General features: G+C 30.4%; 1 protein-coding gene across 1 annotated transcript; it reads right to left on the bottom strand.

The window, feature by feature from the left end:
• Positions 1 to 4390: 4390 nt before the first annotated feature.
• LOC131045701 (peroxidase P7-like) lies at positions 4391 to 6186 on the bottom strand. Its single transcript, XM_057979296.2, has 4 exons — positions 5897 to 6186; positions 5366 to 5557; positions 5104 to 5269; positions 4391 to 5016 (listed from the first exon to the last, which is right to left on the bottom strand). The coding sequence occupies exons 1-4, from the start codon at positions 6101 to 6103 to the stop codon at positions 4631 to 4633; spliced, it is 951 nt and encodes a 316-aa protein (XP_057835279.1). The 5' UTR covers positions 6104 to 6186; the 3' UTR covers positions 4391 to 4630.
• Positions 6187 to 27046: the final 20860 nt, after the last annotated feature.

Below are 27046 nucleotides of genomic sequence, written 5' to 3'. Positions count from 1 at the left end.
ATTTTCCCTAGAAAAAAATTATGGAAATATTAGATTAAAAAGTACATTAAATTTACTAAACTGAAATACAAAGTTAGGATAATATACATAGTTCAATGCTTCTAGTGGAGATCTTGAGATATACTTTTGGAGTCATTCTAGTAGCATATGCTTTCAAGAAAATTGCCATAAATTACTGATACAATGACTATAATATATGGGCCAAAGAGATCCAAGAAACATAAATATTTTCTTAGATCCATGGGCTAAACCCATGAGAAAATAATTAATTCAACTATATCATGTTGGATCCTTACACCCATATGAAAGAGTAACAACTCTCATAATAGGACAATGAAATGTTACAAGGTATGCAAAAATGCTTCCTACACTAATATTTTGAGGAGATTATTGAAAAAATTGAGATATTTTAACAATTGCAAAAGGAAAGAATGTATTTGAATAAAAATTATTAATAAATAGCATCCCTGGAGAAAAGAGAGGAATTGACATCATTTGTGTCCCTTCAAGGAGCAAGGGAAGGCTAGTTTTTCTTGTGGGTGCACTTAGTGTATTTACATATTATTGGTGTTGTGTATAGAAGAGGACAAATTTAACTAACACAGAGGAGATGTGGACACTAAGAGAAGATTTTTTCTTTCATCTGCAACATTAGAGGAGGCATTAGACACACTCAAAGGAGACGTGCAATTTTAGAAAAAAAAAGGTGTCTCATTGTGTAAGGAGGTTGGGTACACTTTATGTTCTCTCATGTTGTACAAATGGTTGTAGGTTCTACAATTATGAGATCTGTTGATGAGGTTAGCCTAGTGTTTATTAGGTGAGTGATGAGGAATTGTGTAGGTGCTTTATCAAAGCCTTCAGAAGGGGTATTGTGATCAACCCTTGCAATGTTCCATCCTTTATTCAGATTAATGCAATAAGGGAAAATGTTGGATGGTATTACATTAATAGTTAGTTTTAGAATATTTAGATTAATCAATAAATGCTATTTGGTTGTTAGTTATTCCCATAGGTTAGTTTTCATAGGAAATTAAAGATTTTTAAATATAACGTTATCAAATGTAAGACCTATACCAAGAAAATTAATATTCTTTTTTATGGTTTTACTATTACATTGCATTTATGGTTTGATCTTTAATTATAATTTTCTCACCATTTTAACATTTTCAAGGGTGAGCTAGGAGATCTTGATGCAAAATATTGAGGAAATGTCTACACTAAGCAAGGAGATGGCATGGAAGAATTAGACCTCCTTACAATCTAGTTAGGAGGAAATTGAATAAAGGAAACAAAAGTGGAAGAAACATGAAATCTCTCACTTTGATATGATGGAGTCCGCTACCTTAGTGGTAAAAGCTACTTTGGATTCTAGTACTTCAACCTCTATTAAGGATTCTAACAAAAAAAAAAAAATCTCTAATAAAGTCATTGGACCATGTAAAGATTGGCAAGAGGGTAACACCTCCACCCATTAGAACATCCTTTTGTATCTTTGGTGAGTGGCTAGTTGGTTTTTTCTTTTTCTCTTTTTTTTTGATACTAGTTTGCATTCCTCATGAGGCCTAGGTTTTGTTTAGTAGTTATGTAAAGGTTTGGGCCTATCCCTATTTTTATTAATCAAAATATTTTCAAGGTTGATAGACATAATAAAACCCTCTCTAATTAATTAATAAAAATAATTCTTTGCATTCAAACATTAAACTATTGTTTGAAATTTGTAGTGTTATATTAAAATTTTGATATTACTAATATTCATATACCTTAGATTTCTTATGAGAAATATATTATATGAATTAAAAACTATTAGTCTTAAGTTTCCAATTACCTTGACAACTTATATATTATTATTTTGTCTCCAACACTCTTGGAAAGTGTCCTTAGATAGGCCTAGGGTATAACAAGAAATTAATATATAATTTATATTCTCTCAGAATCTTGATATGAGCTATTGTATCCATTCATCAAAGAGTTAGAGTTGGTAGTGGTAGTCACAAAGCTAGTTAAAATTAATTTCTTACCTTTGGCATAAGAATTGAGTGATGGGACTTCTTTATTGTTATTGGTGAGTCACACATGAGTTAGGTGTTGATTTTGGATGCCCACCTTGAGATACAAGTCATTATAGAAAAGTTACAAGTCAAATATGTCATCTATTATCGGTATGTAGGTTAGTTTTCTCTTCATAAATCATTGGGATTTACATTTAATATTATTTAATTGTGTTTTCATTTTGGATGTGGAAATTTACATTTTACCATCATTTGATGGTATGTTATTTTGAAAAATCACTTGTGGCATTACTATCCCATTTCAATATAAATTTGAGAGATGAGAGAGTGTTTTTGAAAATTTATTTAATATCATAATAGGTGCTACTAGATTGTTATTGGACTGAAGAATGTTAGTTTGTGTATCTATCTCTCCCTTTGATAATTAAGAGATAATTTTCCTTCCTCTTGCAAGGATTATTATTTGAAATAGTTTCTCCAAGGAACTATTGGCTTATATTGGCTTATTGAATTATCACATATTTTAAAAAAAGCTAAAGGTGGGTTGGGCCTCTTGGATCCTAAAACATAAGGGTTTGGTTTAATTGCAAATTGGATAGTTAGGGGTATCTCTAGAGAAGAGCCATAGGAAAAATTAGTTCATAACCAATTTTTTCTTGCTAATGCTAAAGAGAAATAATAAAATGTTGAATGGATATATAAGATTCTTCCTACACCTTCTTTTAGCTAAGAGCTTTATTTTGTATTCTATCAATTTTGAAGGCTTGATAGCTTGTTCATTGATGCTTAAGCTAGAAATATGTGTCCTTACAACATGGGTAACTCAGCCTGGAAATTGTTATACTTGGTTGAATAGGTAGGTGCAATATCAAGGTTAGCCTCTTGCAATTGCCTTCCCTAAGCATGCTTATTATAATTTTAAGAAAGGGGTTCATGATTTTGGTGATGTTCAAGATTATTGCTCATTTAATTGGACTTAGTATAAGTTTATTAAGTTTAAGTTTAAATTAAACAATATGTCTAAAGGATTTCCTATTTTTGCAAACTCATTAGTGTCGATGGACCTTGTTATGAAACTTTCTACCCACTTACAATGCAAGTTTACTAAAGATTGACTATGGTTATCTAAATATTACTTTTCTTTCTTTCTATTAAGAAATATCAATTTGAGTCTTCTTCTTCATTCATCACTTAATCCGAAGTTGAATAAAAATGGAGATGTAGGTTCCAAGCAAGGAAGTGGGGGCGATTAAGTGGGAAAATATGGAAATCTAAAGTAGAAGCTAATGATCAAATTTTAGAATGAAAATAATTGCATTATAAGTTACCCATTAGGGATAGACAGAAATATGCGTTACAATCTATCAAATACCTCTTTTGTCAGTAGAATGAAAGATTAAAACATTTAATCTCAGATTGTTCTATAACAAAAAAAAGGAATGTTATTTTTAGTCACGTTCCTACCATTTTTTATCATTCCTTGAGTTGGAAAAAAGTTGTTTTAGGTGCTGGTATTCATAATCATGTGATTCTTGATTTTGTTAGACATTTTATTTTACTTAATATATGGAAGAACAAGATTTTATAATTATTTTTAAAATAGTTAGTTCACAAGGATGCAAAAAATGAAGGTTTTATTATGACATCATGTTTCAAATTGTTTCAATTTTATTTAAATTGCAAGGGGATAGTAAGGAACATTGTAAGTGCATAAATTATTTAGATAATATTAAGCCACAAGCTCTCCAACACCATACCAAAGAGTTTACTTTCTCTAGTTGACTTAAAAGTTTGTTCAAGTTATTATTATAGTTGTTACTTCATCTTTGTAATGTCTTGATAGATTTTGGTCCTTCTTATGGACTTTAGATTGGTTGTATTTGAGTTGTTATGTAATATTGTTGTGGATATTAGCCCATCTTTCAATTTCAAAGCTAGTTGTTATTGAGTTGGTTTAATTGCTTAGTGTCTAGTTGTTTTGTTTAGATTATTGTTTTTAGTCTTATTGATAGTCTTTTGACTACCTTCCTTAATGTAATTTTTTACTTATACACTAATACAGTTAAAAAATAAATAAAAAAATTAAATGTTATTTATTTTAATAATTTTAAAAATAATTTTTTCTTTCCTAAATTGCTATAAATTATATCTTTCTTGAACACTTTCTCCCGATTGACCCTTGACATAATGACTTCAAAATTTTAATGCATTTGATATTAAAGATCAATTAAATACAATCTGAATAAATGTTTACATTCTCATATATTGAAAAAAAAAAAAGAAAAAGAGAGAGATTCATAAATATTGTACTTTAATTTTCTAAAAGAATTTAATGGTCTCCGATGCGATTCTATAGTTATTTCAGTTTTTTGAGAATGAAATTCATCATCGTATTAACCATTATTTTCGAATTCTATTTTAAGTACTCCAGCCATAGAGATTCACGTACAATCTGAATATTTCTCACCACTAGCAAATCTGTATGAATTAATTTTGAAGAACGAACATTATTTATTATGTGATCGACAACGATCCCGCTCATAATTTATTAGAGTGAATCATGACTACTACAGCAAATATAAACCTATGATACCAGAAGAATGCGTTTTCTACAGCTATCAATTGGGCTTCCTACAATTCTTTCGGATCTGTCCATTGGTGCCAGTCAGAGGACTGATGTTTCCCATTTTCACCATCGCAGCAGCGAAATCTGTGAAGAATGTGTTCTGATTGGTACTATATGTAGTCACCTGAGAATCAGCAGAACCTCCATTAAAAAGCTGCTGATCGGAGTGCAAAAGTCCTTTCTGGTTTCTCAGATTTTTGTAGTAGTTGTTGTCAAATGTCGTGGGAGTCTGAAGATCTAACGGTGAACGGTTGTTATCCCCACTGCTGCTTGGACAGTTTGACTTCAATGAAGTGGCGAATGTAGATTCTATGTTGGTCTCGTTGTAGATGCGAGCCCTGAAATTAGTGCAACGAGCCTGACCAATAGTGTGACCACCTGAATATGAAAAGAGAAATGAGCTGCTGTACCTTCTAGGTATTAAATATCGTACAGCAATTAGGAGATCGATATCAAATAAGTTACCAGAAAGCGCAATCATGTCCTTGGTAGAAAGACCCTGAGCGCTAAAGGATGAGATGAGTGCACTGAGGTTTGATGTGGGAGCAGGAATGTTGCTATTTGCACCACTAAGGCTTGCAGTTGACGAGTCTCTTCTTCCCAGCTGCACCGTCCATGTTGGCCCTCCAAGCTAAAAGTAAAAATTAATTAGTTAGTATAACAAACTATAGAAATTTATGCGAGCTCTTTCATATTTTTCACTACAATAAGAAGAATTAGGGATTACTTCGACAACTGAATCACGAGCAGCGATGGCCAAAATGTCGGCGCAAGACACAACACCACTGCAAACAGCCTCCACGTTGGTCTTAATGGTGTCTATCACGTTGAAACCTCTGACTGAATTAGCATTGGGCAATGCAGTCTTTTCTCCTGTTAACGTCGACGAGTCGTCCAACAGAATAGACCCATCGCAGCCCTGCAATATCAGCATGACTTTAACAATTAAAGTGTTGAAAAACATCATTGTAATTCTTCATAGTCGGGAAAATCTTGTGTACAAACATTACAAGAATAAAAATAGTGGAAAGTAACTAGTGTTACAAAATTAAGAAGAAAATGTAGTAGTAAAAAATTCAAAAGATTATAGATAACTGGAATAAAATATACGATTCAAAAAGATCAAACTTTTTAAAACAATCTCAAGAATGTAGTAATTACTTTTGCTTCCAAATTGAGTAACTTTTACATAGTTCAGAGAGCAATAAATAATGAATGCACACTACAAAGTTCATAACGAAAAGCTGGAAATTCTTACGTTAACAAAGCAATCATGGAAATGAAGACGCAGAAGGGATGCTCCCATCCGTTTCTCGTTAGCGACGGCCTGTTTCACTGCAGACTTAACAGTCGACAACAGATTGGGACACGACGTACTGTAAAATGTTGAGGTAAGCTGGCCATTAACAGCAATCGAACATGACACCAAAGTAATGCAGGCAAGAAATGAGTAAGAGTAACTCATTGTTGCAAACTGAGACTTTTTTCTTAGGAGAAAAAATCTATGCAACCCAATCGAAAGCCTGTCGAATGTCTAATCAAATCTATGTATTGTGGAGTAAGGATTGACGGGCTTTTATAATTGAACATAACCAAATTTTACACGCAACATGAATCACGCGGAAATTGCATCTAGAAAGATACTGTAATACCACCGAGATTTCATTATTTTTAAAAATTTCCATGCCCTAACTCGCGGAACTGACTTATTCACATATATTAAATGGCTCTGTACCCCACACGTTACTGACTTATTCACATATATTAAATGGCTCTGTACCCCACGCGTTAAGCCGACCACGCGTTAATGATGTACAGAGAATGATTTGAAATTGGCAAACAACAAAGTCAACCCCTTTGAAAAAGAATACCGAGACATTAAACTTCTGATCTGATTCTGTTTCCACGAGGATTGTTCTAGTCGCCATATTAAATTAATGTTTTAATCACCAGAAGACTTTGATTACTGAGTCTAAGTGTTGTCTTTAGATGCTTTTCTTCTCCTTCAGGATTTCTTTTATCTAATTCGAAGGTCGTAGGGGCAGAATACCGATTTTTAAGTGAAATTATGCTTATGTGGATTGAAAAGAGGGGATGTTAAATATTTAAAGAATAAAAGTAATATTTGAGCTTTCTTTATTTTATAGGCTGAAACCTGGTTATAAAGAGAAATTATGTTTACATGGTGTCAAAATAAAGGATGTTATAGATTTATAGAATACAATTAATATTTTTGAGATTTTTTTTTTAATATTAAAAGATATTTTAATTAAATATTTAAAATATTATAAAAATAATAATTTCTTTTATATTCATGTTTAAGAAATATTTGTTTGAGTGGACAATTGTGAGAATAAAGGTGTGATTAAGAAAACAATCATAGACATTTTTCTATTAAGAAATTCTAACTTCTCAAAAGACTTCATTGTATACGTGCATGGTAGCAAATACAACATTACTATTATCCTCACCCAAAGAAGAGAAAGAGGATCAATAATAGCTAGGTTCTCAAGGATTACAAGATCGGGCATAACTTATAGAAGGAAACCTATTCTTTGGTGAATGGTTTAAAATTTTTGAAAACATTTGGTACCAAATAACAAAACAACAATGATGATCCATTCTAGCATTGAAGAACTCTCATCGATGGAGAAATCAACAAGAGGCATGCTTATTCAATCACAAAAATTCTTAAAAATTCTTTAGATATCAAGCTCATTAAAGTCATTAGAGGTTATGCATGCTAGCATTTGACTAAGGATCCCCTTATTGGATTGAGTAGGAAAAGCAAAAGGTAAGGATGGAATGAGCAGGATTTAGATATATGAAAAATGGACACCACCCAAATGAATTCACTATAATTAGGAATATAGCATATAGATTTTAAGACATTCCATACACTCTAGTTGATGAGGTACTCTTTGTGTGAAGGAATTTTGATGGGGTCTTGTTAAGTAGTGTTCACTACTATTTTACAATAATTTCATAAAGGGCTATGACGAGGAAATTTTTAACCCTAAGCATAACCTCTAAAATAGTAAAGTATCAATATTACTAGTGCACGGTATTAGTAAGTCCCTATAAGTGGATTAATAATAGCAATATTCCACTAAAAAATGTCAATGTTTATTAACAAACCATTCTCTCAATAAATTCTAGACTTCATCAAAATGGTGAATCTCTTAGCACTGGTTCTTAATTTTTCTTAGTTAGATATTTTGTATTTTCCTATACAATTAATTTAACTTACTTACTTGTAGTGAGTTGTTTAATAATGGTATATTATTTTTTTCATAAATGTAAATCCTACCTACTTTTTGTAGTCAGAGCTACCTTTTTCATTGATTAGTTTTTCCTTTCCTCGATGCTACATATGTATCCAATATAGGTTTTGATTTGTTCATGTTTATGTGAACTCTCATAATATTTATTTTAGTTGTTGATTATTTACATATCTTATAGGAAGTAACTCTATTTTGCTATTTTGATTTCATATCATTGCTCAAATAATTTTATTTGTTCTCTTTCTTGTACTAGGTTTTGGTTAGCTTAAGTTTATTTTTGAAACTAACATGGTAATTGATCTTATTGTTCTCGGATAGATTTATTAGCTTTTAGTTTATGAAAATTGAGGGGCATATAAATTAAATGTGGATTTAATTGAAAACATAGAATGATCTTCTCTTGTATCTTTCTGCAACAATCTAAAGAATTAAAAATTGATAGGAAAATACTTAAATATCTAAGATTTTGATCTTGGTTTTCTATATTTTTGGTTTTCATGTTTTTTCTAATCCAAGTAAGTCTTTTTGTTGTTGCATTGTATCTAGGTGTGATGAGCAACAAAAGAGTAATTAAAAATTATTAAATTTTAAGGTTTACAAAATAATATAAGAGCAAACAATGTTGTGTTAGACAAAGAGGAAAAATCTAACCTACTAATCATTTAATAATTACATTTTAAATCAAGTGTACCATCCATTCATTAAAAAAAACATGGATAACTAAAAGTTAGGTGACTTAGGTAGGAATAATGTCTCTAAGCACTAAATATAAATTGTAAATTAATGTGCACATAGAATAATTGAATCTTGTACATTATGTATTGAATGATTAGCCTACCATAATTGTAATCTTATCCTTATATCATACTTTAATGGCTTTCTTTGAATCCCTGTACTTTAAAATAAATAAAATCATAAATTAGAATATGAAAGCTATTAATTTTATTAGCTAACATACTATTATTCTTATATTTTATCATTTCTCCTTTAAGATATACCAATAAATTAATCATATTTTTGAAGTAATTAACTAAAAATTAGTACCATTCTACAACTACAAGTTCATATATAAATACATAATTTAATCCAATTTATATTTAATAAATATTAATACTAACAAGGAATCATAGTAAGCTATGAAAGGAAATAGAATGTGCAACATATAGATGAAGTTAATTGCCATTTAGCCCTAGTGATAAAGAAAATCTTGAATTTGTGCTCTTCTTTGGATAATATTTTTTTTTGTCATATTCCTTGTGATTGGAATAGAGTTTTTGATTGTTTGGCAAAATGGCCTTCAAAGAAATTGGATAGGTGGGATTTGAATGATTGGGGTCTCTTGGGTCCTGAGTATACTGAGACTTTGGAAAAGTTAAATAGGGAGGATAAAATTTTGTAGTTGTTTTTTTGGTGGAGTTCTTTTTGGGACCTCAATTTGTCGGTTATTGGGTGTTCTTTGTATAGCCTTGGGAATTCTGCTTTATACTTCTTGATTTGTTTTGAATAAATTTTCACCCCCTTCTTTTCAAAAAAACATTAGGAAATGAAATAATCAAAATTCATATAATTTTTTTAATCAATATTACAATATCAAGCGATTCTCTAGTGTGAAATTACTAGTATACCTCCATATCCCATATTGTTATACTAAACTAAATTATTTGATCACATCACTTAAGTATATTATATAACTACTAAAGAGTGTATATTGTAAGAATTGATCCAAGTTTATATCTATTTTAGTAGCTCTTTGAATCTCTTCCAATACAAATACATACAAGTATTTTGATCTTTAAAATATTATATGATAGAATACTTTTTATTCTTCGAGAAAAATAGTTAGCCTGAGAAACACACAAATAGGTGTATATTTTACTAGAATCATGATAATAATAAAATTGTATACATATAGGGTATTCAAGAATCCTTTCCAATAGGTTCATGATATTTATAAACCCTTTTTTAGACATACAATACGGTGTGAGAGATTTATGACCATATTAATGAAAACAACCAATAACATAAAAGTATAAAAAAATTAAAACTCTCTAATCTAATAGCTCAAGAAATACTTTCACAATCTCCTTTTTATAGGGAAATAACATTTAACCCTGAATAATTAGTGATAAATTCACTTGGACCTTTTTCAATAAATGATGATAAAAAACCAAATTTCTACAATATCCCTATTTATAACACCTAGGTAAAAAAATATGAACTAGCAGGGCCATTAACTCATAATAGTTTAGCAATAGAATCAAATTCATAGTCCACCTAATTAATAGTATACTACTACCTTATCATAGGCATAGCATAAATTCCAAATAAAATTTCCACACTATTACCTATTGATAAGAAAAATATGTATTAATAATAATAATTTACAAGTGAAGTGTGTTAATAAGGAAAGATGGCCCTTGAGAAGTGGTCTAAGTGAGAAGAGATCCTTCGTGAGGGGTCTCTCTAGGCCTGAATCAGGGTAAAAGCTCAAGTTTCTCCAAACAAAAAAATACTTGTATTTTATTTCAAATATTAATATGATTCTAAGTTTTTGACTTGCAAACAGTAAATTTAATTAAATATTTTTATCTAGTATGAATATGAGTAGCTAAGGTTCTATAAAATAAAAACACTATTGTCATACTATATTCCAATTTTCTAATCAGTTTAATTTTATTTATTTTAGTACTTTAAAAAAATATGTTTAAAAATATATTTATGTATAGTAGCTCCATCTCCTACTCAATTTCACCTAATAAAATTCTGACGTATTAAATTTGAAACTAGTACATTGAATTATAGATCCAATATCACATTTATTTTGAATACAAAATATATAATGCAAATTGAGATGTAATTATTTTAGCTCTAGTAAATGACATCATATGTAGAAGAATATGATGACTCGAGTATTTTTTAAGTAAACATGACAATGTTTTTTATTAAGGTAAGGTTTACTTTTTACAAGGACCAAACCTTGGAACAAAACAAGGAGGTTACCAAAGAGGTTACTATCAACAATGAAAAATAAATGAGGATTGAAATTACTCAAAAATGAATAGTGTATAAAAAAGGAGGATTGAAACAACTCAACAACCAACTTGCAAGTGAATAATCCTATAGTGAAACCAAAAAACTAGCAATAATGACTTTTTATCCTTGTGTCAAACAACTGACCTAGAAAATGAATCATCATGAATAGAGATTTAGTGAGTAGGGGAGGAGGCATCATTAAAATAAATTCCACCCAAATGAGAACCGGGCCTAGGGAGAGACACCTCTTGCAATAGAGATTGAATATCTAGAATAACCAAAGGGAGAGATTAAGTATGTATATCAAATGAAGGAAGAGGAGAGCAATCCAAGTCATAGGGCACTGGGGCACCGAAAGAGGAGACAAAATATAGGGCATCTAAATTGGTCAAAGTAATAGGGGAAGGAGGGAAAAAATCCATAGGATCATTTGAATCATCATTTGAGTCATAAGGGAAAATCTTGAAATGACTCATAAGATAATTCTTTCACCAAGTAGAGGAACACCTAAGATGAGAGCCAAGAAGACAAGTAGAGGCCAAATGCATAGTATCAAAATGTCTATAGTGAAAGAGAATACTCTCGTGAACAATCATTTGAGTCCAAGTTTGTTCATTCACCTAAATAAATATCTTTATCAAAAAATTTATTCACAAATCCATATCCACAAGGATATAGGCATAGGTAGTATCAAAGAAGTTACTAGTATCTAAGTTCACCTTAAGGAAACAATCCACTGTATTACCAATAGCTTCATAAGTTGATTCAAACCAAAATTGTAGGGAAAGATAGGTATTTCTTACCCAAATATGACAGACATTAATAGAATCCTTTAACAAAGAGAGAGAGAGGATAAGAACCCAGTTCCAAATCCCCACATCAAGGATACCATCTCGATCTTTAAGAGAGCCAAAAAAAAAATTAGGAACCCATAATCACAAGTGTGGATTTCCATCTAACCCTCAACCATAGGAGACACTAGATTGAAAACAAAAAGTGAATTTAAAACTATTACTATGTTGGTTGACGAAGGATTGAAACACCATTATTTTTATTTCTCTTCTAACTCTAAAAAAAGCGAAATAAATTAATCCTTTCCCATGTTATTATCAATTATTTTGTTGTTGGAGCATTATATCCATCATCATAATCATCCAATATTTTCTTATCTTATTTTTTGTCCAATAGGCTATATATGTTAGAAGATCCCACTAAAAAAGTCATGTCATGCATGCCAAATTCTAGTGGTAAAAAAATTTCACTTTGAACATATTTTTTGGTGGAAAGAGAAAATGTGATTTTGCACTATACAACCATTCATATGCATATAGGTGAGTATAAATTTGCCTCTCAGTTTCTATTTGATTGATTATTTATAAATCTCTATATCAAATCAAATTTCAGTCATGGAATCTTAGCCCTTAAATCCCAATAAATTTATATCCACTTTTCATTTGTTGTAAATTGTTTGAAGAAGCGATTGTATGGAGATTGGTTTTGGTTTGTCTCCTACTATGGTAGGGTTTCTAAAAAAATTCTTAAGACTTTTCTCATTTATTTTCATTGACATTGTTGATAGTAGAGAAAAATTTGTGTAGATATTGAGGTAAGTTACCTATTATGATCTTAATGATAACCCCAATAATTTTAGATCCACTTTTCATTTACCATAAATTGACTGAAGAAATACTTGTATGGATATTGGTTTTGGTTTGTCTCCTACTATGGTAGGGTTTCTAAAAGTTTCTTGCAAACTCTACCCATTTATTTTAATTGGTATTGTTGATAGTAGGGAAAAATTTATTGAGAATCTCGAGGTAAGTTACTTGTTATGATCTCAATTTATTTTTTTAAATTTCCCATGTCTAAAAATTAAATTCTCATTTTCATTTAATATAGATTTGAATCAAATTGTATTTCAATTGTGAAATATTTGCTATCATAAAAATCTAATATTTTCAGATCCACTTTTTATTTACTATGATTTAATTGAAGTAGCAGTTGTATAGGGATTGGTTTTGGTTTGACTCATTAAAAAAAAAAAAAAATTGTGGTAGGGTTTCATAATTTTTTCTTGCAAACTCACATTATTTTTTCTTATCAAGCATTGTTGATAGCAGGGTACAATTTGTGCGGAGTCTTGAGGAACGCCACTTGACATGGCCTCTATGAGTTTTATTTTCTGAAATCTTTGCACAGACAAAAGATTTGATTCTAAAAATATCTATAATAAATTCTATATTTTTTTTTGTTCCATTGTATTATCTCATTAGTAGTTTTCATTTTTTTTTGTGCTCAAATTATATAATTTTTTGTGTGTTTGTGTTCAAATTCTATCATACAAATTACAAGCCCTTTTTATGCTTTGATGGATATCCATGCTCTATTTGAAAGCTCCCATTTTGGCAAAGGCATGAAATATTCTTGCAAAGGTTGTGGAATTTGGCTTTACACTTGCCAATTACATTTTCTTGAAAGTTTCTAAAGCAATTTCAACAAATCTATGTTGTACATATCCTTTGACCATGGAAGTCCATGAGACCACATTTCTTTGAGGTATTTTCTCAAACATGCTCTATTGCTTCCACATTTTTAATACATGTCAACAAGGACGATGATGACTCAAACATCTAACAAAATTTTTCTATCCTTTTTGTTTTGAGAGATGTCCATAACCTATTGGACAAATCTCCCATTTTAGCAAAGGAAGGGAGGATGCTTTCACTTTTTGCATACGTCTACCAAAATAGTTGCAACTACAACATCTAATTATATTTATTATCCTTTTATACTTTGATGAATCTCCATACCTTGTTCCAAAGCTACCATTTTGGCATAGGCAAGTAGGATGCTGGCAAAGGTTGTAGAAGTTGACTTCACACCTGTCAATTTTGCATTTGCTTGAAATTTTCTAAAGCGTTTTCAACATATCCATTACATGTGACCACATTTCTTTGAGGTATTTTGAAATAGTTCACTTGCCTTGTCAATGCTTCCAGATTTTGCATATATGTCTATTAAAACAGTTGGAACTCTAACATCACTACGTATACTAATGTCTACACCATTATTCAGTTTCATCATAATTTGACCTAAAATAATAAATATTGGTTTTTATACTTTTTTTGTTTTAAATATTTAAACGTTTAAATATTTTTTCTCTCTTGGTTCTTAGCTTTTTTAGTTTTCATAAAACTTTAAGGTTTAGATTTCTAATATTACTATTAGTTTAAATCAATAATATACATAAACATTTTATAAATTTAAAGATTATTTTATTTTATTTCTAAAAATTGTCACATTAATTAATATTTTTACTTTTAATGTCAATTTTTTAAAATAATTCTTTTCTTATTTCTTTATGATGATTAATGTAATTTTATGTGTAAAAATATGATATACAATTTAAAAAAAAAAAAATTGTTCATTTTAGTTATGGATGATATCTTTGGAACATCTTAAAAATCATTAACAAGTTATGGATGATATCTCATTAACATTTTAATGATAACAAGTTTAGGGAAGTGGAACAGGGGATCAATAATATGTGAGACCACCCTATGCAAAATTATGCAATATAGTCACAAAATTCTCAAATCATCGGTTGATAATATGAGAATTGTGGTGGCCAAGATTGGAAAAATTCACTAGGATAGGGTTTTTGTTGACCTAGACAAGGATAAAGGTCTAGGTTCTGATGATACTTCGGGTCCAAGCTAGAGAACTAGGGCAAGTACAAAGAAGAAGATTGCTAATATGCCTTAGGACATATTGGAGTTGAAGGAAGTGGCCCAAAAGATGAATCAACTTGGAGTTGAAGTTTCTAAAACTTTAAAGAAGCTGGGTTAGTGCTGTGTCATCTATTGGTGTTGCTGTGGTCTTCAACTAGCATTTTGCTACCTTTTTTATGGTTTTGGGCTAGGTTTCTCTCTATTTATCTTCTTTTTCTATGAATCTTGTTGTCTTTCTTGTCTATTTTGTTTTGTTGAGCTTTAATGATACATTATATGTAATTTTATTCTAAAGGGTTTTAGGTCCCTTCAAAATCTGGTTTTGCCTTAATCAAAAATATTTTAAAAATTGTTTATGATCAGTAAGTTCTTATTGTTTTTAAGAATGAAGTTATTTGAGCATTAATGTAGGTGTTTCATATAAATATATAATTAGTGATGCATTACTATTATGATAAGATTAAAAAAAATAATATAATAACAATATAAGATGATAGAATAATAATGTGAACTTCTATTTTATTAAAATTTGTAAAAATATTAATTATATAATTTTTTCTTAATTTAAAAATTTAATTAAATAAAAAATTGTATTAATTTAAAATTTATTCAATTTTACATTAAAAAAATTATCACATCGATTAATATTCTCAATATTCATGTCAATTTTTAAAAATATTTTCTCTATTACCCCTATACACCCTTTTGTTAGTTTGTTGCATGGTTCTTAGTTTAAAAATATTACTTTGTAGTTCCTAAAATGTATTGTTTTATGAGTTCAATCAAGTAAATTATTTTGAATGAGAAAGTTGTCAAAAAAGTTGCTCTTTAGTAAAAGAATTCTTACTAAATTGACAATTTTTAGTGGTGCTATTGGTTTCCTGCCTTCAACTGAAATAAGATTTATAATGCATATGGACAAAATCCTAGAATTTAATATTCAGTTTATGAGCTTGATTAAATATTATAACTTGTCCACACCATGCTTCATTTGAACAAGTCCAAGTCTTGGCTTTGGTACCTCCTACACACTCAATTGACGAAAATATAGAAAAAACATTATAGGGCATTTGAAAGTGGTCGTCAAGAGAAGTTAATGAAATAATACAACCAGAAATTCAAGCTTCAGAGTAGCACAATTTAAAAAACATTAAATTTAAATACAGATTATATAAATTATAAGTTAAGATACAAAATAATTAAACATCAAGAATTTATTCATAATTACCATGGTGGAACATTATCTTTGCATTTGTAAGAGGATACACATGTAAATATTTGTTTACAAAATCATGTATGAAAATTGCGAGTCTTAATTTCCAAATACATGTCATGTATTTCTTCCAATACTACATCTATCCCTTATATTATATCTATGTCGAATATATTTGATATGAACAATTATAACAATATATATATTTTTATAAGCTCAAACTTATATGCATATATAGCCTAACATTTCCAAAATGCAGACATAAAATATATCTTCATTTCGGCATAACTATTGCACTTGTTGAAGTCCAAGTGCTAATAACTACTCCAGCCATTGACATTCACATACAATCTCAATATTCCTTTATCACTCGCAAGTCTTTTAATTACGATATTTATTTTGTTAACGTCAATGACCTCAAACCCTGATTTATTAAACTGAACCCTTTATATTGGAGTAAATATAAATCTATGATACTAAAACAGTTCATGACTCTGTTATGGCCATCAATTGGGCTTCCTACAGTTTTTTCGGATCTTTCCATTGCTATCAGTTAAAGGACTGATGTTTCCCATTTTCACCATGGCAGCAGCGAAATCTGTGAAAAAGCTGTTCTGATTGGTACTATATGTTTTCACCTGAGAATCAGCAGAACCTCCATTAAAAAGCTGCTGATCAGAATGTAAAAGTCCTTTCTGGCTTCTCAGATTTTTGTAGTAGTTGTTGTCAAAGGTCATGGAAGTTTGAAGATCTAACGGTGAAAGGTTACTTCTTTCAAAAAAGCAGCGACAGCTTAATTTTTCTGTGTGACTCTGTCCCAGTGAAGATTGTACTGCTCTCCATATTAAAGTTATTATTTAAGGAGTTGAAGATTAATGGGAAAACTAAAAGTAGAGATGGATTAATGGTAGTGACATCGAGCTACTAAGACGTCAGGGTCAAACGCGCAAAGAAATGCTAACAAATAAACGCCAAGAAAATATGTCATGTTGTTTTTGATATTTGGCTAGTACCAAACACTAAACGTAAGCCAACCTTCAATACAAAAGAGTCAACATTACATTTGTTAATAAAATTGATTACTGCTCATGAACTTCTATTGGGGGAGAGGGGGTTATTAGTTGGGAGGATCTTGGTATCATTCGTTGTTTTAATATCTAATCTTATAATATATTTATATTAGATATATTAATAATTAGTTCATATGTAAATAAAAACAATTAAATGTTGGTTAAAATGGATTCATACATGAACATAAGAGAACCTACTACTGTTATAAAAAATATATATAACTAGTAGTTGCACTATTTTTTCGTACAATAGAATGCCAATAGTTTTTTTAGTTGATCGAATCAACAAATTAAAATGACAACAATCATGTTGGATTGTATCTTTGATTATTACATAGAGAACTGAATGCACACTAAAAATAATAGTAAATTATGATAGCAATCTTTAATTATATTATTATATCTTTTTTGATTTTATTACAATATATTATTTTTTTATATTGATATATTATTGTTATGTAATTACAATGTAAGACATTAATCTAAGGATCCATATTTTTATTCTTAATGCTTCTTTTAGTAAGCTCTAAAGAGATCAAAACGTTAATTCTAGGATTCTAATGTTTATCTAATGTATTGTAACAACACCAATTAAAGAACAAGGTGGAGAGAAGAAACAACCTTATTAAGAATCTTAGCTTCTAGAATAGAAGGAGAAAAATAACTTTGAGACAATATTATTTGCCAATTAATTAGGAGGATACACACCAAGTCTAAGGAGAAGAGTCTCAGAAATGGACTAGGGTGACTCAAAATCTTCAAAACGAGTAATTGAATCATCTGGATACATCATAAGATGGCCGAGAAGAGAATTCTTCAACCAAGTTGAATATAGCTTATAAGAACTATGGTAACAAGCTAAGGCCAAGTGACTAGTAGCCTACAATGGAAAGAAATACCTTCATAATCCACAATATGAGACCATGACCAGTCACTAACATAAAGCACAAAATAAGTGTAAATATATTCATTATAAAGTAAAATGAATATGTTTAGTTTCACATAAAATATCATAACTATCTAGTATAAGTGTGTCATTTCTAAAATAAGATGCTCAATTAAACAAGGTCTTGTTGTCATAATGAAAAATACTATTCTTATGTGTACAACTACAAGAGTAACAACATATGCATTTAGTAGTTTGTTTAATCACAAATATAAAAGGTGACCACAAGAAATACATTGTATTTTGCAATGAAAAGTGAAGGATTGTCAAAAAAACATATGATAATTGAAAGTTGAATATACATTGCAATTTAAACAATAATATGTTTTTTATTATTATTTAAATAGTATTGTGTTGTTTTAATAACAACAAATATTTTTTTTGCTTTCAACTATTGAGATATTTGTATTGGATATAAAAGTTAGAAATAACAAAGATTTATGATTACCAAAAGGTATTGAGATTATTTAGGTCAAGTATATAACCTATATTATAAATAAAAATATGATATTTTTCTAATAACAAGTGATATTTTTTGTTATTAGTATGTATACCATGATCAAGTTTTGATCAAATCTCTAAAAATTCAAGACTTGGACACTTCTTACTAGATGTGTGATGTGACAAGCTGTTTGATAGATAAGAGGTCAATTCACATTTCTTTAAAAATGGTGTTCCTACAATATTCCATGCAAATGTTACATGATTGCAAAGTTAGCTATAACAACTACTGATCCCTCTCTCCTAATTATTAGGACAATTTCTATATCAAAGTTGAAATGAAAATTCTATACTATTAGAAATTGATATTTTTCTTTCCTTCTGATTCTTCTAATTCAATATATATCTGCACACACATACATATACAAATACACATATACATACATACATAGAGACAGTGGTGACATGGATGAAATAGAAGTGACATCTAATTTCAGTCATTAATGAATAATAATATAGAAGTGGTAACTAATCGATCAAGAGCTTTGAATTCATCCATAATTTTTTTCTACTGACTTAACTTGATGATGGTCAAAAGATTATAGAAGGATTGCCCCATCAAAACAGCAAAAACTCCAACAGGACATAAACTTTTAAAGTTTGATTCATTAACTTTATGCCCAATGCCAAGTAGAGAATTTAGGTTCATTTTCCTCGTAAAAAGAACCCTCAATAGGATGCCGAGAATTATACGATCTAATTCTGCATTTTGTTTTAATTTGGCATCATTGTTGAAATGGCCAAGCAATCGTGTGGCTGGGTATGGTATTGAATTTTGATAGAGCAAACCTGTATGTCTTGATATTCTATATAGATATATTCGTTACTCATTTTTGAAATGCAGAGTAGTATGGTCTTCTTTAGTCCAGCAGCCCTCGTAATTTTTATTAATGCCAAAGCTCATCGCTTTCGCTTGTGAGAACCATTGGACATATTCTCAATCGGAGGGCCCTCACAACTTAAGGAAATGGTCCGCGAGAATGTCAAAAGTTAAGTTATTAAATTTCTTTGAACATCTAGCATATCAACAGTGATCTCATTGGCAGCGAAGTCATACAAGTATTATAAAAAGGGTCGAGCTACTAGAATATTATATTGATGAGGCGAACTCTCATAATCCTCAGCTGTTGTCAGAAGTTTCGAGATCTTGGAGTTTTAGCAGATTCCAATTAATTTATGATCCAATGACTCGTAATCTAAGCTAAGCCAGCAACCGAGAACTCTCAATCTTGATCATTTTTTATTGGTATTTAACATTTTTATGCTTAATGTGTTAAGTTTTCTGTAGTTCGAAAGGTGTGATTGTGGAAGTTTCTTAAATGCAGCTCGTGTTGGATGTTCAGCAAGAGGATATTTTCTATTTTGTATTTATAATGTTTCTTAGAGTTGTGAGGTTATTTCCAAGAACGGTTTTATGTGTGGATAGTCTTAACTGTGTAAGACAAGTTTCTTTTCTCACGTGTCATGTAAGAAAACTTCCAATTCACATGTCATGTAAGGATTTAGTTCCTTTCCCGAGTCATGTAAGGAATGTTTCTCTTAGGATGTGTTGTGTGAGGAGAGTTTCACTTATCTTGCATAGTTGATGTTTTCATCAAGAAGGCTATATATGTAAGATCATTCTAGCAACTACTATGAGATTCTTTTGAGATTGGAAGATTCGTGAAGTGATTGCTCGAAGGAAAATTTGCTCTTGACGCTGAATAGAAGATTCAACATTGAAAGGTTTTTCCCCACATTGGGGTTTCTTGGGTATATCGGTGTTATCTATGTTTATGTGTTTGGTTTCTTTTGAATTTGCTTCTGTTGTTCATTTAGGTAAATAATCCAGAGTATTAATTGTTACAAATCAGATAGTTTATTTTCTATGATATTTGCTGAGCAATTAATTGGTTGTTGGGTTATAGAAATTAACATGGTATAAAAGCTCTAAACTTTGAATACAAAGTTAAGTTTTGTTTCACAGATTTCTTCAAATTTCAGTTTTCAACTTCTTCAAGGGTCTTAGTTTGCAATGGCAACCAGTGTTCGGTATGAGGATAGGCTCAAAGGGTGCATTGAACTTCTTATAGTAGAAGGCTTAGATTACATCTGTTCTCAAGGAGAAATGGACTTTGGATCTATGCTAGTACAGAAGTGACTCCTCCAACAAATGATCCTATTGCCTAGATTCGCATGAGATCAAGGAGGCCAAAGCTTAGAGGATTATCCTTGATGGGGTAAAATATCATTTGATTCCTCATCTATCCGGGAAAGACACTGCCAAAGAAATGTGGGATATGCTCACAAAAATCTATCAGAGCGACTATCAGAGTCATAAGATGATGCTCAAGGATAAGTTTCAAAACACAAAGATGTCCAAAGGTGAGAACGTGACCTCTTACTTGTCTAGATTGACACAGGTCAGGGATGAGTTGGATATTGTTGGAGAGATGATTGTTGAAGGTGAGGTAGTCCAGATAGCCCTGAATGGATTTACGAAGCACTGGGAAGTGTTTGTCAAATGCATTGTTTGTCGTGATCGCCTACCTGACTAGGCGAGGCTTTGGGATGATTTCATCTAGGAGGAGCTTTGTGAGACCATTCATCAGGGGGGCAGACAAAGAAAGTTGATGATGAAGAAAATCTTGCACTTGCAAGCAAGGGCAAGCAGAAATTTGGTAAAGGGCAAACTGAAGGGTCATCTTCCAAGGATGGGAAGAAGAAAGACCTAAGTAAGATAATAGAATATAGAAGTCAGTTGCATTAAGTTCTATAGAGGCCGAGTCTGAGTATATGGTAGTTAGTATGGCTACATGTGAGGCTATCTAGTTTCAAAAACTTCTAGCTGGTCTTTTTGATTAGAAGCTAGATCCTATGGTCATTTACTATGATAATCAGAGTTGTATCAAACTCTCTAAGAATCCTATGTTTAATGATAAGTCAAATCACATTGAGATCAAGTACCACTTCATCACCGATTGTGCAGAGAAGGGGATAGTGAAGTTGCAATACATTCCTATAGATGAACAGGTAGCAGACATTCTGACTAAAGCTTTGGTGAAGAGTAAGTTTCTATTCTTCAGGGATAAGTTGAGTATTGTGCAAACACCTTCCTCACTAAGAGGGAGTGTTAATTTTTCTGTACTTCGAAAGGTTTGATTGTGGAAGTTGCTTAAGTGTAGCTTGTATTATATATTCAACAAGAGGATATTTTCTATTTTCTATTTAGAATGTTTCTTAGACTTGTGAGGTTATTTCCAAGAATGGTTTTATGTTTAGATAGTCTTAGTTGTGTAAGACAAGTTTCCTTTCTCATGTGTCATGTAAGGAAACTTCCATTTTGCATGTCATGTAAGGATTTAGTTCCTTTCCCAATTCATGTAAGGAATGCTTCTCTTAGGATGTGTTGTGTGAGGAAAGTTTCACTTATCTTTCATAGTTGATGTTTTCATCAAGAAGGCTATATATGTAAGATCTTTGTAGCCACTAGTATGAGATTCTTTTGAGATTGAAAGATTCGTGAAGTGATTTCTTGAAGGAAAGTTTGCTCTTGAAGCTGAATAGAAGATTCAACATTTACGCGTTTTTCCCTGGATGGGGGTTTGATGGGTATATCGATGTTACCTGTGTTTATGTGTTTGGTTTCTTTTTAATTTTCTTCTATTGTTCATTTAGTTAAATAATGTAGAGTATTAATTGTTACAAATTAGATATTTATTTTCTATGATATTTGTTGAGAAATTAATCGGTTGCTAGGTTATAGAAATTAACACAATGTATAGGTTTTAAGGAGTTTTACATAGTAGTGATTATTGCAACGTTATTAGAAGGATTAAATGTGTACACATTTGCATTCAAGATGCATTTGACTGTATAAATGACCCTTTCATTATGATCTTAATTGGACAAAAGCATGTTTTGAATTGAAAGATCATCTTCAAGTAAGATTTTATGTTCTAGGATCCAATTCTTTTATGTTTAGTTATATTTTTTTAAAAATTATAAGGTTTTAAGCTCATTTCTAGTTAGATTATAATAAGAACTTTTATTTGTAGATTTCTTATATAAATCTAATTATTTGTTAATTTTAAATTCATTTTAAGTTTCTACATATATTTTTGTCTTGTATAAATGTGTGGTTCTTGTTGAATCAAATGATCAATATAAAGGGCTCATGATCATTTCTATCTTAATTCTTTTCCATGAGACCAGGCTTTTCCTTATCCTATTAGTGGTTAAGTTATAAATTTGTTCATTAATGATGTGATTGCTAAAAGGGGCAAGCAATCTAAGGTTATCAAGTGAAAAGCTATATCGATTGTTAAATTAATTTTTATTTTCAATATTTTTTAATTTTTTTTTCATAATGAAATATATTAGAGAATGAAGAAACCATTTAATCCTAGATATGGCTTGTAGATCAACTCCACATCTTCTTGTTGATCAGAGATTTAACAACCTTTTCCAATAGGTAGGCAAACTCACAAGATCACCTTACACCTCCTAAAAATTAATTGATCTCTAAAAGAAATTGAACTACTTCTAGATCTGTTATCAAATTGTGCAATGCAAGGAAAAATTAATGATCTATGTAAATGTTTGACTTTAGTGAGATTTCCATTAATTACCAAATTAAACTAAAGGCCCTATAGTTAGCAATTCAAAAACATAAATCTAATTTGCGTTCAAATAAATTTGATATAGTAAAATCTTAGGCTCATGAAAATCAAACATTAGCATTCAAATATGGAAATAAAATCATTCTATTATATGTTTGTCATTAGGATTTAGCTATTCAATGTAAGTGTCGATTTGATACACTTAAATTTTGAATTTATTTTACTTATATGTTTTTGTTGTTTATTCAAACAAAGAAAAAATGTCAAAGGTTAGAAATGAAAAAAGGATATGTATTGTAACATCACCAATTACTTTATTCATAGAAAATAAATATAAAACAAACCTTACTTTGTTAATACTACACAAAATCATTAACACAAAATAATATAATCATTTATGAATTACCTCAAAAATAAAAGAAAATATGTAAAATTAATGTATTACATCTAAAAATTCCATACATCACCTCCCAAAATAAATATTCACATTAAATTTGTAATACAACATGTCTTAAACTTCGATCCTCCTTATTAAATTTTAAAAACGGGTGTAATAGCATAACCTAGTATGGAAAACATAGAACTACAACGAGAATCATAATATGAAAATTGAGCTAATATGAGAAATATATGTAGTTTGCTGATTGAAAAGTTTTCAACACTTTACAGTGCTTTTGGGAGCTACATAAATATCCACATTAGGAAACCAAAAGAAAAAAAACGTCTACAACTATACAATTTAGATTTTAAATTGGTCTATGGTCTTATAATTACAAGGTATAATTCTAAGTTTATAAAAATTAAATTGCGTGTCTTTATTCACTTTATGAATCTAAAAGAATCACAAGTGAGCACTCTCTCAAATTATAGAGTGGTTTATTAAAAGTAACCAATCTCATTCCAAGGAGAGAAAATCATTGAAGGAGGGTGGCATTCTTTGTGGGCGGTTGTTATCTATTCACGTTTACTAATAAAAAATATAGGAGCCATTGAATAGCCTAATAATTATCATTTTCTCTCTCTTTTATAATTATGAGAATTCAATTAGTATATCCTAGTTAAACTATAAATCATCATGTGATACACATGAACTTGATTAATATGATATACGAAGTAAAAAAATTATAATGGATAATCGGGGTTATGTGAAAATTCCTATCATTATCCAAATAAATTATTTTAGTCCAAATAATTGGGGAATTATGATTCAATATCCTAACTTGATTTATACTGGTAGCGCTAGGGTTTCAAAAAAATTGACACTTAATTAGGGAACATAACTCAGTGTAATCTACTAGGTTTTCTTACCCAAGGAGAGAGAATTTAGGAGTGAGGATAAAAAAATATCCATCTTGATATACCAAAATGAAAGGACACTAAAATAAGGCTAAAATTGTCAACCCAAAAAGGTAACATAGTAAAAAATGTCAAGGTTAAGGAGATAGTGATTTGGGAAAGCATTAGAAAAGTCATCATTGACATTACACAAATTGTTTTGTAACCTTTTTAAATCTATTAAATTTTTGGGGGGGAGACCTTTTTTTTTTTAGAAAGGCAAAATTTGCAACTCCATATGGTCACAAACGTATGCTACGCCTACACATGTAGTTGAGATGCTAACATCAATATTAAGAATTTTGCACCAATTGGAATCTTAAAATATTATGTTGATCAACAAATATTCTAAGGCAATCTTTTGATATTCTAATAGAATCTATTTTTTCTAGCGATCTATTATTATTTTGGCTAGGAGGTATATTCTACAAATATTATTTGATGTCATGATGATGTCAACATGTATCATCACCGTACAAACACATGTGCATGCCTCTTTCAATCCGTCAAAACCCTAATTGACATGAAATTATATTTTTGGCCATAACTTTGTCATACAAAATTGATATCATGCAAACAAGATATCATTGGAAAATAGCTTTTGGCGCCAATCTAGTGGTACTAGTCTTCTTTTCCAAATTTGGCTCCAATTTTCTATTCTAGTCCTAAGTATTCAAATCTTTAGATTTGTGCTTCTGGGGCCATAACCTACTCATCTCTGACTCTATTTTCTACAAACAAGTAGGCATTGCAAAGCTACTAGATTTCTCTATACAAATTTGGGGTCCTTTTTTAAGAATTTGTATTAGGTACTCTAAGATTTAAGATTTAGTTATTTCTTGGTTTTGTCATTTCTTATTCAAAAAGAAGGGTTGGTTTTTCTTCCCGTGAGGGTACAATCATCATCTTTTAGACTTCAATATTTACCTAGCACTTGCCTAATCTAAAAACTAATTCTAATGGTGAAACCCTTTGTTGAGAAACTTACACCCCATAACTATCATAAATGGAAGACAAATATGACTAGATTTCATTGATCTAGGGGTTTATAGTCATATTTAGATGAGACGCAACCAAATTTGACTCTTCAGTTTGATATTTTTCAGCATAGGGACAAGATGAAGGAGGTTATGGGTTTGGTTGGCCTACATGGTTTACACAATCTCTAGTTCCATATTGATTCTTGTGACACTCCTAGGGATATATGGCTCAAGTTTGAGTAGATTTTTGGGGGTATTAATGAGTTTTGTGCACTTCAACTTGAGACACATTATCTTAGATTGTTTATCTACTTCTTAAGTCCATCTTAAGGGGGTTGTTGGAGTAATTGGGAGGCATTATCTTATTATTTAATTAATTTGGTTCTTTAATTAAATTTTCCCTTAAGCTTAGCTTAGGTACTTTTTTCTTTTATTTGATTAGGCTAATAATAGCTTAAGTTGTCTCATTCATTATGATTGTGACACTTGCTAGTAACTAATTTAATCTTGTATTAGGGTTTTGCATCTAGGGTATCATTCATCCTTTTATAAGGATTCATTCATTCGTTGTAATCATATCCTTTTATGAAATCAATAAAGAATTCTCACATTGTTGAGCATATTATTCTTGCTTGATCTCCATAATTGGTAGTGTGCTTGCAAAGCAATATTCACTTGTGAGGTTAAATCATCAACTACTACAATTATATAGTATATCATATTTATATTTAATAATGTTATAATAAATATATGTAATATATAATATACTATAATATAATATGATATTATTAAATATATTTATAATATTATATATTCCTATATTATCTTTTGTATATTACATTATATAAATATGCGAAATATAATTCAATAATATATATATTTTTAATGTAATAATAATACATATCTATAATATTATTTTATATATTTTATTATTATATGGAATATATTGTAATGTAAAATAAGTATAATATATATACAAAAAAATTAATATAAAGTCTCTCAATTTTGATCTTGCCAATAAAGCGATTTCTTCAATCTCAGTTGGTTCGGGTACTCTGGAAAATGACTTGGCTACTTTTCCCACTACAAACTCCTTTGATGTTCTTAATTTGGATAAAGTCATAGTGACATCAGATCCTGGGCCATCTTCGGCTCACTTTCTTCTGGATAAGGTAGAGGGTCGGGTGGCTTCGGCTCTAGAGAATAGATTTCCTACAGACACTTCTTTGGGCAATTCTGGTCTTCCTATAGTACAAACCCCTCTTTCTCCCACATTGTCAACTCCTAGGAAAAGAAGTTTTAAACCCAAATCTGTTAAAACTAATCTTGAAATCGATGCGGGATTTCAGTCAACTCTTCTTTCCTCTTTGGAAACTTCCAAAAAGAAGAGATCCAAAAAACCCTTTAGTCTGCCAGTCACAAGAGGCTTGGCAACTAAGCATAGTCTTCACAAGACCTTTTTGGCAAGTAAGGTTTCTCCAGTTTCTTTGGAAATCTTGAGGGGAGAAGATGCCTCCCCTTAGGGCCAATGAGGATTTTATCCTGGAATGTTAGGGGCTTAAATGCCCCTAACAAGTGATGCTTGATTAAGTCACAATTGGACTTAATGAAGTGTGATGTGTTCATTATTCAAGAAACTAAGTTAAATTTCTCTTCCGCTGATAGGTTATTCTCTTCCTAGAAAGCATGGAATTTTTGTGCTTCTCCCTCTTCA

The sequence above is a fragment of the Cryptomeria japonica genome, chromosome 3 (assembly GCF_030272615.1).
Source record: "Cryptomeria japonica chromosome 3, Sugi_1.0, whole genome shotgun sequence".
In the NCBI taxonomy this organism is placed as follows: domain Eukaryota; kingdom Viridiplantae; phylum Streptophyta; class Pinopsida; order Cupressales; family Cupressaceae; genus Cryptomeria; species Cryptomeria japonica.
This window is presented reverse-complemented; position numbering and strand designations above follow the sequence as displayed.

Coding starts and splice junctions, on each gene's coding strand:
- LOC131045701 (XM_057979296.2), bottom strand. CDS start 6,103: ATGAGTTACTCTTACTCATTTCTTGCCTGCATTACTTTGGTGTCATGT. Junction 5,558..5,896: donor TCCATGATTGCTTTGTTAAC/GTAAGAATTTCC, acceptor CTGATATTGCAG/GGCTGCGATGGGTCTATTCT. Junction 5,270..5,365: donor CTCGTGATTCAGTTGTCGAA/GTAATCCCTAAT, acceptor TTTTACTTTTAG/CTTGGAGGGCCAACATGGAC.